Raw genomic sequence first — 11,680 nt, forward strand, 5'->3', positions numbered from 1 at the left:
TTAGGTTGTTTCCATGTCTTGGCCACTGTGAATAATGCTGCAATGAACAATAGAGTGCTAATTTTCCTTTGAGATTCTAATTCAGTCCCAAGGGTGGGATTGTGGGATCATATGGCAGTCCTATTATTAATACTTCGTAGAGCCTCCATACTGTTTTCCAGCAGTGGCACCATTTTGCCTTCCCACCAACAGTGTACACAGGTTCCAATTTTTCTGTATCCTCTTCAGTATTTTTTGTCTTTCTGTGTGTGTTTTTGAGAATAGTCATCCTAATAGATGTGCAGTGATATCTCCCTGTTGTTTTGATTTGCATTTCCCTGACGATGAGTAACGGTGAGTGCATAATCAATCCTTAAGGATACCCCATAAGAATGGGTACAGGTTTTTATTTTTTAATATACAGCTTATAATTCCCTACTGCTATATATTTTCATATTTCTGTGCATTTTCTTTTTCAGATAAGTAACTGTGAGATCCATTACTGAATGGCTGTCTTCTGATAATCTGAGCCCTTACTGTGACTACATCTTCTCATTCACAGATGAATGTTCAGGGCCTGGAAAAAAATCTGAGGGTTCAAATGGACATTGGCTGGGTGACTGGCTGGCAGAAAGACATCCCCATAAATGGAAATCTTGAGAAGGGAAGTGGTATTCCCTTGGGCACACCCAGGTTGTATGTGGCCAACAGGGCCGACTCAGGACTGGAAATGTCTCCACCCTCTTCAGGAAGAAGGTCACGCCTAGTAGATGGAAAGTTGGACACACCACAGATCAGGTCTCACTTGTCTGCAGGGAAGCAGGCGTCCTCTGGAGCCCCTTCCTCTGAGCCTGACAATGGGAAAGCCCCCTGCTACCTGCATCCTGTCCAGGCATCCTTCTGTGCAGGCTTGTCCCGTGGGAGGCAACACCATGACCATCACCTTTATGGTTCTTCTCTGCCTTGGTGAGTTTTCGGAAGGATGGGGATAGACACCTCTTTGGGAGAGGGGAGCCCTCTCAAAGACAGACTGTGTTCTCTCAGGAGATCTCATGAACTTGGGGTGCTTAGAAAAGGTGGGGATCTGCTCAGGAGTCAGTGGCCTCTCACTGGGATCTCTCTTCCAGGACTGTGTCTGAGCCAGATGACCCATGTGCAGGCAGGTGAGCCTTTCCCCAGGGGTCCCAGGTCCCACCTCCTCCTTGGGCACAATATAGGACCCCCATCCCTGCCAGGGCATCTGGAGGATGGAGGAGAGGAATCTGAAACTGACCAATAAAAATGTGTACAAGGGGCCCCAGGGCTGAGAACCAGGGGACACTGAGGCATAGAGAATACCAGGACTGCAACTCTGACTCTCTTCCAGAGACGCTGCCCACACCCATCATCTGGGCAGAGCCAGATCCTGTGGTGGCCCAGGGAAAGCCTGTGAGCATCTGGTGTCAGGGATCTCAGAATGCTGACCAGTACTGCCTGTACCGGGAAGGGGTCCCAGAGCCCTTGAGAAGGGAGTTTCCCTTGGAACCCAGCAACAAGGCTAAGTTCCCATTCCCACACATGACCTACCACCTTGCTGGTCGCTACTCCTGCTTGTATCACAGACAAACAAGCTGGTCAGTGCCCAGCAAGCCTCTGGACTTGGTGGTCACAGGTGAGCCAGTGTTTCTGTCTGCAAAGGTGAGGTGGCTGTGCCCCGGGAGGGACGTTCCTTTCTATAGCACAGTCCCATCGACCATCTGGGGTGGTGTTCCTCTCCCTCCTCACCCCCCCCCCACATGAGATCTACCTTCTTCACACACTTCTGAGTGCCCAGCACAGTATTGTTATAGGCACAGGGCTGCACAGCAGATCTCCAGAACTGAACCATCTTGCAAAACTGAAACTCTGTATGCATGACCCTCCCTCTTCCCCTCCTTGCAGCCCCTGGCAACCACCATTCTACTCTCTGCCTCTAAGAATCTGACCATCTTTAGGTTCCTCATAGACGCGGAATCATGCAGTACTAGTCCCTCTCTGCCTACCCTATTTCACTTAACGCCCTGCCCTTCTAACACACCGGGCTTGTTCTCTTCCAGGAATGTTCAACAAACCCAGCCTCTCAGCCCTGCCCAGCCCCATCGTGACCTCAGGAGGGAGCGTGACCCTCCAGTGTGGCTCATGGCAGGAATTTGACTGGTTCGTTCTGTGCAGCGAAGAAGGAGAGGACCACCCCAGGCACTTGGACTCACAGCACCAAGCTGACGGGTGGTTCCAAGCGCTCTTTGCCGTGGACCACGTGAGCCCAAGTCACAGGCAGACATACAGGTGCTATGGTTATTTCTCGAGCTCCCCCTATGTGTGGTCTACCTCCAGCCACGTTTTGGAGCTCCTGATCTCAGGTGAGGAATTCAGGGCATGACTCTAGAACTCCTTGGTTCTCCAGACCAGTGAGAGGAGCATCATCCCAGGTGGGGCACTGGGGACGAGGAGGTTGGGGCAAGAGAGCTCAGGACCCTGGGAGCCAGCAGTGGGAGGCCTGTGGGAGGAGCAGGAGAAACCTGACCCTCTTGGAAACCAGAACCACCTTTTCTCCCAGGTGTGTCTAGGAAACCATCCCTGTCAGTCTTGCCAGGGCCCCTGGTGGCTTCTGGGCAGAGCCTGACCCTCCAGTGTCACTCCGATGTCGGCTATGACAGATTCGCTCTGTCCAAGGAGGGCGCCGGTGACCCTCCCCAGCGGCTTGCCTGCCAGCCCCAGCCTGGGCTCTCTGGGGCAGACTTCCCCCTGGGCCCTGTGACACCCTCCCACGGGGGCCGGTACACCTGCTACGGCGGACACACCCTCTCCTCCGAGTGGTCGGCCCCCAGTGACCCCCTGGACATCCTGGTCGCAGGTAGGAGCCACATCCCAGCGCACACTCTCGCTTTTCCGGGGCTGGCGTCTCAGGCACTTGCTGGAAGTGCGGGCGGGGAGCGGAGGCAGAGAGGCGCCAGGACCGGAAGTGCGGATTTCAGACCAGTGGACAGAGACGCAGCGAGGAGCCGCGCGCGGGTGTGGCGCCCGAGTGACAGCTCAGCTCAGCTCGGGGGCGGGGCAAGAGCGCGGAGCCGCCCCCAACGCCCGGACTCTCTCCTCCCAGTCCAGCTCCCACAGGGGCCACCTCCTACCCTGTCTGCGCAGCCGGGCCCCGCGGTGGCCGCAGGAGAGAATGTGACCCTGCGGTGTCAGAGTGCCAGCTTCTTTGATGCGTTCCTTCTGTCCAAGGAGGGGGAGGCTGGGCCGCCCCTGCACCGCAGGTCTCAGCACCAAGATGGGGAATTTCAGGCGGACTTTCCCTTGCGCGCGGTGACTCTGGACCGCGGCGGGACTTACAGGTGCTACGGGTCCCTCAGCAGCACCCCTTTCCTGCTGTCGCACCCCAGCGCCCCCCTGGAGCTCGTGGTCACAGGTGAGGGGCTGTCTGAACGTCTTCCTCCCCATCCCTTCTGTCTCGTGTCTGGACGTCCTCCCAGCGGGCGCCTCTCTGGAGGCAACTTGTCCTTCCGTCCCCACACCTCCCACTGGGCCGGGATCCACGTGTGAATGCAGCATCTCTGAAAAAGCCAGAAGCCAGGAGTGCATTCGCATGGTGCATCCCGGAAACTGTTCACAAATGGGGTACAAAGAGAGTAGTTACCTTGCAGTCTCTGCTACCATTTGCTCAAACCCCAAATCAACCCCACCGCACTCGGCTACATTTTCCCCCTAAACATTCACGGAGACCCTACAAACATCTTCCGTGAGTGGACAAACATCAACATCTTATAGACACAGTTCTGACCAGCTCTGTTTTTTTTTTTAATGAAATGATACATTCTAAAGAATTATCTGATATCAGTAATATAAATCTCTTTTAGACTTTTTGATGGTTGTATGGTAGCTTCTCGCTTGAATGTGTCAGGATAAATGTATCCAATACCCTATACTTTGGCAGTTCATTTGTTCCCAGGCTTTTGATATTTCAAAGTAACCTATGATGAATATCTTTGCACATACCAATACACAGGGGTATGCAGAAGCAGTTACTCCTTCTCTGTTGGTTAAATTCTTAGAACAGAATAGCTTAGGCAAAGGACATGGGCATTCATCATGTGATAAATATTGTCACTCTCTCTTCCTATGCCTCACTGTCACCCTTCCATGTTGACTTAAAATCCTCTTCCAAATGTCACCTTGGCTGTGACCCTATACAAATACCCCATTAACACCTTTTGTAATTTTTAAAACGTGTTTGATCAGTCCTAAATGCATTACAGACTTTTCTATTTATCGCTCCACCTTATCTGATACACATTTTCCCCTCCTTCTCCTCCTTCTTTTTCTTCTTCATTGGGTACGGAGCCCAATGCAGGGCTTGAACTCACAACCTTATCAAGACTTGAGCTGAGATCAAGAGTCAGATGCTTAACCGACTGAGTCACCCAGGCACACCACATTTTTTTTCTTCTTCTTCTTCTTTTTCCAAGATTTTATTTATGTACTTGACAGACAGAGATCACAAGTAGGCAGAGAGGCAGGCAGAGAGAGAGGAGGAAGCAGGCTCCCTGCTCAGATGAGAGCCCAACGCGGGGCTTGATCCCAGGACCCTGAGATCATGACCTGAGCCGAAGGCAGAGGCTTAACCCACTGAGCCACCCAGGTGCCCCTCCACATTTTTCTTCTTAATAAGAACATTGATCATTCTTTATTACCTTCACCAAGACACACTTGGGCATGCTGGTACCACATACCGATGTGTATTGTATACCTACAAGTTTCTCACCACATATGTCTTCTTTCTTTATTTTTTTAAAGATTTTATTTATCTATTTGACAGACAGAGATCACAAGTAGGCAGAGAGGCAGGCAGAGAGAGAAGGGGAAGCAGGCTCCCTGCTGAGCAGAGAGCCCGATGTGGGGCTCGATCCCAGGACCCTGAGATCATGACCTGAGCCGAAGGCAGAGGCTTTAACCCACTGAGCCACCCAGGTGCCCCATATGTCTTCTTTATATACAGATATACATAGCATATAAAATACATTATATAATATATAATATGTATATCATATGTATTTACGTGTAGTACGTATTTCATACATTTTTATGTTTAAATACACCCTATATCATATGTGTCAATAATGTACCTAAATACACACATATGTATATAAGTACATCTATTATATTTCCAGATGGCTGGAAACTAGTGGCTAACTAGAGCCACTAACTAGTGGCTCTAATGAATGAATGAATGTATGAATGAATGAATGAAATAACAAAAGAAAATCATTTGAAGATTCTTTTTTTTAAGATTTTATTTATTTATTTGACAGACAGAGATGACAAGTAGGCAGAGAGACAGGCAGAGAGAGGGGGAAGCAGGCTCCCTGCTGAGCAGAGAGCCTGACTGGGGCTCGATCCCAGGACCCTGAGACCATGACCCTCACCGAAGGCAGAGACCTAACCCACTGAGCCACCCAGGTACCCTGAAGGTTCTTAACATAGATGCAGGATGAGACTGACTGGGCTGGAGAGACTGGTAGCCTGGTGCCCACCCCTTCGTGTTTCTGACCCTCAGGAATCCCTGGGCGCCTGCCTCCCATCCCTAAATCCAGGATTCCCTGCTGAGGGTAAACGCAGGACTCTCTTCCCCAGGAAATCAAGCTCAGGGTGGGCTGTTGCTCAGTCTGACGAGAGAGCAAGAAGGACATGAGGGATTTCCAAACAGGTGCACTGTCTGCTCATGGCATGGGGCATGGCTGAGCCCTTTTTTTTTCAATTAAGACCACAAAGTAAAGTCTAAATATAAAGGAGTTGGAGACAAGACAAGCTCACCTGTGGCTGCAGGAGGAATCACTGTGAAGACGAGCTTGTTCCTCGGGACAAGAGAAGGGAGAATTGATAATTCAGATCCTCAGGGGAATGCTGGGCTGAGCTAGCCCCAACTACTCATGTTCTCTGCTTTCCTCTAAGGGGTTCCTGCCTCTGTCACCTCATCACTGCAGACCCCAGACTCCACAAGTGGTGAGTAACAGAACATAGGCATCCTGGGGTGCATATGACCTGTTCAAGGGGAGGGGACACCTAGATCTCCCCCCTGGGCGCAGTGGTAGGCGTGGCCTGTCCTGCCCTGCATGACCTCTCTGCCCCATTGTCCCTAGCCCCACGACCAGATCACACGCTGGAGAACCTCATCCGAGTGGGTCTGTCTGCACTGGTGCTGGTGGTGCTCGTGGTGTTGGTGTTTCAGGCTTGGCACAGCCAGACAGGTTCCCAAGGTGAAACCAAGAGGTAAACGGAGAATGGCGCTGCACATGCTTTGGGGTTTGAGACTCTTAGAACAGAATCACACACACACACAAGATTGCATTGACCCAGAAGATTCTGAAGAGGTCCATGAACTGTGTGAACTCTGTGCTGAAAGCCTAAAGGCAATGAAGCGGTGTTGTCTGTGCAGGAGGAAAGGACAAGGCTGGGAGAGCTCCCCGGAGGAGGGTCCTCCACCACGAACCCTGCCCCTTGCCTTGCTGTCTCCTCAGTGTCTGGCTTCTCTTATTCCCTCACCCTGATGACATGAAGCTTTATCCACATGAACGTTTGTGTCCATAACTCCACTCAATTTTTTTGGTTCTGCTCCAACACTGTGTATCACAAAGGTCTTTTTATCACATGCACACTCCCTGATGTGAGTTTCCAGTCGGTGCCTCCAGCTCTAAGGGCAGAGACTCAGGTAATGCGGCTGAGCAACTGTTTCGATGGACTGAAATTTATATCCAGCCTGGAAGGTGCAAGCCCAGAACGACATCCCAACCCCTGTCTGGATTCTGCAGGCTCCTCTCTCTTCACCAGGTGCTTCCTGCTTGGCTCCCCACCCCCCCCCCCAGCATCAGCACCTGGAATCAGCACTCTCCCGAGTGAGCCTCTGGTGCTCTCCCGTGTGACTCTTAGTGGCTCTTTCAGGGCTGTGGTGCCAATTAAATGAGATTGTGAATTCCAAGATGATAGACAGATGTTTGTTGTTTGTTTTGATTTCAATATTAATTTCTGGGGAGCATCTCACAGACCTGTGGTAGGTGTGCAAATTGCTCCAGCCAGTTTGGTAGGGGATAGTGTGGATTTCCTGGTTTAGGGGAAAAGATATGCAGCTATGATCAGGCAGTCCAGCACCTAGAGGTTTGCTCCGGAGAACCCCGTGCACATATACCCAAGGATATAAAGCAGGAGAATCAGGGGAGAAGCATTGCTCCCACTAGCCAAAAACTGTAAACAACAAAATTCCACCAACTGAAGGATGAATGAGTATTTTTTGTTACTTTTATACAGTGGAAAGCAATACAACAGTTAAAATGCATAAAGTAGGATGACAAACGGAAAAAATACAACCTGATCTCACATATACGACAATGAGTGAAAGAAGGAAGCCAAAAAGGATACATATGATACTATTGCATCATGAACAAGATACAACATAAATTACGTAAGAGTCATAAAAGGTTCAAAAACCATGAAAAGGGGTGAAAAGGTTAATTTAAAATCACAATGATGGTCACCTGTAGAGAGGGTGCAACCGCAGGGTATGATCACAATGAACATTACTACTGGAAACCATGTGGGAAATAGCTGATTGTCTGAATCCCCAACCCAGGCTCTGGTCTAGAGAGGAATCCACGACCCTGGTTGTATGTTAACATCGGGTGGGATAGCCTTGTATGGGGTGGACTTCTGACTTTTTAAGTCTTATGGGAATGATCAATATTGCACAGTGGTTATGGGGCAAAGATGGTCAATCTGGACTTTGGGGTTTTGTTCATTATTCATTGGGCCCAGTACAGTTAAGCAATGGGTGGGGATCAGGCATGGGATTTATTCTATTCTGATAAATTTTTTTCTCTGTCCCACTAAATTGATAGTCTAAAGAGAGCCATGTACACATGGAGAAAGGCGGAATCTAGCAAATTGTCAGAAAGACCTAACTGGGGGAGACAACTGACAATACTCCACAGACGATCCTCTAATGCTGGCATTTTGGGGTCTCCCCACCATGGGACAGTAAACTCCCCAAAAGATCCACATTAACTAAATCCAATCAGAACACCAAGCAACTTGAAGTTGGGGCTGGGAGTTGTCCTTCCTAATGTCATGTAAGTTACTACTGAAAATGAATCCCAGAATACCCATGTCCCCCAATTAAAATGGAAGTCAACCATTTATTTCAATTAGATAGTGTTTTGAGTATCTCACAAAGGTTTGATTTTAGTGGAACACATTCAGGAATCAGCTAAATTTTTTATTTATCATGATTTTTTATTTCTCTCATGTGTTAGGATTCACCCATTTGAAGACCTTTGCTCAAGATAGTCTACAGTACTTCCTTCTTCCTCTTAACCCCTTAATTTCTATAATACCAATTCATTCTTGGCATTTAGCTGCAACTTAAATAATTTAATTTTCCCTCATCACCTTCAATCTGAAGTCCATAAAGTAGGTTATATCTTTATCTTATGTTGTCCTGTTGCTTTAAAGCTTTCCTCCGTGGGACTAATCCTTGTCCCTATGTTAGACTTATTTGTGTAATTGGTTTATTATAGAGACATTTATTTATTATTTATTTATTTGACAGAGATCACAAGTAGGTGGAGAAGCAGGCAGAGAGAGAAAGAGAGAGAGAGGTAGCAGGCTCCCTGCTGAACAGAGAACCCCATGCGGGACTCGATCCTAGGACCCTGGGATCATGATCTGAACCAAAGGCAGAGGCTTTAACCCACTGAGCCACACAGGCGCCCCGTGTGTAATTGGTTTATTAATTGGGCTTTCCCAAAGACTCTAAACTTCACATGAGGCCAGAGAATATATCTGCTTCGCTCAACGTTATCTCTTCATTTCCTGGGGCAGCTGCGGGTTGACATGGTTAGAGATTTCTGAAACGTACAGGGGTAAGATTCCTGAATGGTGAATGAGTGAACAAAGGAGTAAGAAGAAGTCTTGGGCTGGTTGTGGTAAGGAATCATATCACCGGGAGGGAAAAAAACCTCATGGCATTTTCTAGTCTTTAAATTCGTGTGAGTGACTCTGAAAGTAGGATCTAAGGCAAGAATATGACTGCAGGTGGTTTATTTGGAAGCAAGAGTGAATGGGATGGGGAGAGGGGTTCCTGAAATAGGGATGCATTCTTGATATCACTGCAGTAGGTCACATGGATAAGACTCCCCCAGATCTCTAAGACAGAACAGAATACCACCCAGAATTTTCCTTTCAACAAAAGAGACATTTGGGCACACACTTATGGGCTCCCATTCTCTATTGCTTTCAGTTTTTCCCCAGGAATTGTTAGATCCTTCAGTTTGGGGTTCAATTTGCTTCTGATGAAGTCCTTATTCCAAATGTGGGGAGATGCATGAGCATCCTTGAGATGGGGTAAACACACACACACACACGGTTCTGAATTGTGCTGGCCTGTCAACGATATCTAATAGGAAGTCAGTAGTCATCCAGAGGGAGGTGAAATGGGGATGCTTTAAAACATAAATTCAGTGGATTTAATGCAATACCTGCTAATTTGACTCCTAGCCCTTCTGCAAGTTTCCTTTCTTTATGCCTTCGTGTATATTTTACTAGTATATAAAAAATTGATTCATCCCAGAACACTCAGAAATCATAGAAAAGTAGGAAGAAGTAAAAACCTAATAATCCCATAATCCAAATCAACCTGCATCAATCCTGGTGTTTTCCTGCTGGTCTTTTCTCTCCATGGGCGTAATAAAAAATGAAGATCACCTGTAAATATACATCCTTCATTCCCTGACTTCTTTGCTCAGTAAGGTCTGTTTCTTCTCAGATGATTGAATGTCCTTAACTCTGATTTTAACTAGCTGGGGATGGTCTGTAACCAGAACTGGACTGACCATATCTTCACTGGAAGGTGGGTACTCACAGCGTTTCCACTTTTCAGGGGTCATTAACAGTCACCTCAGGCAACACAGAGCTCACTGGTCATTGTCCCCTTTGCTTTGAGTGTCTTCAAACACCCAGTCATTCCAGAATCTGCTCCCACAAATGTAGGAAAGAAAGCCCTCAATGTCCACAGCAAACACACAGGTTAGCCTGAGGATAACCTTCAAGTTTGGCTTTGATCAAACCTCTGCTTCTTTGCCTTCTGGACCACAAGATGGAATGACTTCACTTTCGCTTGGAGCCCAGCTTCCTCTTTCTCCTCCACCTCCTGTTTCACTTCCGAAATCCGAAGCCCCTTTCATCCTTTTTAGGGAGAAGAGAGCTAAACAGCGGCCTAGAACAGACCACAATACCAGATCATTCCAGCTCACCCCCGTTGGAACGGATAGTCAGCTGGAGCTAGATGCTTGCTGGGCTCACTACAAGTAGGCATCTGAGGGTGGAAACCACATCCTGGCCAGTGAGGACAGCTGTCTGAGCGAGGCAGAAGGACAAGCAGGCACGGGGTGCTTGCCTGCACCTCCGGCATGTGCTCAGGGGTCGCTGAGAGGATAGGAGCGACCTGGAGTGGAGGGGGCTGATTATGCTATAGGAAGAAACATCTAAGAATTTTCTGGAAGGCCAAGGTAACGAAAGCATCATCGCCAAAGGGCCTCCTGCTTCAGCATGTCACGGGGTCTCCTCAGCTCTTAAAGAAGCTCTAAGAGGAAGCCTGGCTCATTCAGAGGAGCATGTGATTCGATCTTAGGGTCACGAGTTAGAGCCCCACTAGAGATTACAAAAGGAAAAAAATGAAAAGAAAAGAAAAAGAAACTACTTCTGGAAATTCTGGCTTAGGAAAAAGCATTTATTCCTATTGTTTTTCTTATCATTTTGTACTTTTGGATTCTTTTTTTGTAACACCATTGACTCTCCAGATTAGACATATATTTACAATGCTTGCATTTCCACAAATTTCTCATTGTGCTCTGTACTAGGAAACCAGGCCAGTTGCCGAGGAAAAACAAGGAGGGTATAAGACTTAGAATGGACCATAGCCGCTTTTTTGTTTTTACTGAAATTTTGGCAATTCAAGACCTTATCCTCTTGTGGATTGTGGTGGTTCTGCTCTGGTGGGAACACTGCGTGAAAAACGGAGCTGGAAATGCAGGATCAGCCAGTTCTTTGAAGACTTTGAGTAGCAGGGAGAATTTGAATGTGTGGTCATTAGGGAACTGGACAAACAGGGATGTGGGTGAGGAGGACTGTGTCATGAATGAAAGTGCATGGCAAGAAAACCCCAGGAACGCCATGATAAAAGTCACTCAGTGGTAAAAAATATCAAATACACTCAACTAATAAATCGTTGAACATCATATCAAAAACTAACAGTGTACTATACCTTGGCTAATTGAATTTAAATAAATAAAAAATATCAAATGTGTTAGCTGTTACAAAATTAATTTCTAGGAACCAACAGCTCTCATACACACAAATAAAACCCAACCTCTTTTATCGAAGAGACTGTCTTTTTTCCACTGTATATTTTTTCCTGCTTTGTTGAAGATTATTTGACCATAGAGTTGAGGGTCCATATCTGGGCTCTCTACTCTGTTCCACTGGCCTATGTTTCTGTTTTTATGCCAGTACCATGCTGTCTTGGTGATCACAGCTTTGTAGTAAAGCTTGAAGTCAGGCAACGTGATGCCCCCAGTTTTTTCTTTTTCAATATTTCCTTAGCAATTTGGGGTCTCTTCTGATTCCATACAAATTTTAG

General features: G+C 47.5%; 1 protein-coding gene across 1 annotated transcript; it reads left to right on the forward strand.

Annotated features, from left to right (window-relative positions):
• Positions 1-836: 836 nt before the first annotated feature.
• LOC308358441 (leukocyte immunoglobulin-like receptor subfamily A member 6) lies at positions 837-6,968 on the forward strand (the record flags this gene model as incomplete). The annotated part of the gene is made up of 7 exons (XM_080828620.1): positions 837-945; positions 1,346-1,630; positions 2,055-2,357; positions 2,555-2,851; positions 3,098-3,406; positions 5,947-5,997; positions 6,135-6,968. The coding sequence occupies 7 exons, from the start codon at positions 837-839 to the stop codon at positions 6,266-6,268; spliced, it is 1,488 nt and encodes a 495-aa protein (XP_080684746.1). The 3' UTR covers positions 6,269-6,968.
• Positions 6,969-11,680: the final 4,712 nt, after the last annotated feature.

This window comes from Martes martes (assembly GCF_963455335.1).
Source record: "Martes martes genome assembly, chromosome: 17".
NCBI classification, from domain to species: domain Eukaryota; kingdom Metazoa; phylum Chordata; class Mammalia; order Carnivora; family Mustelidae; genus Martes; species Martes martes.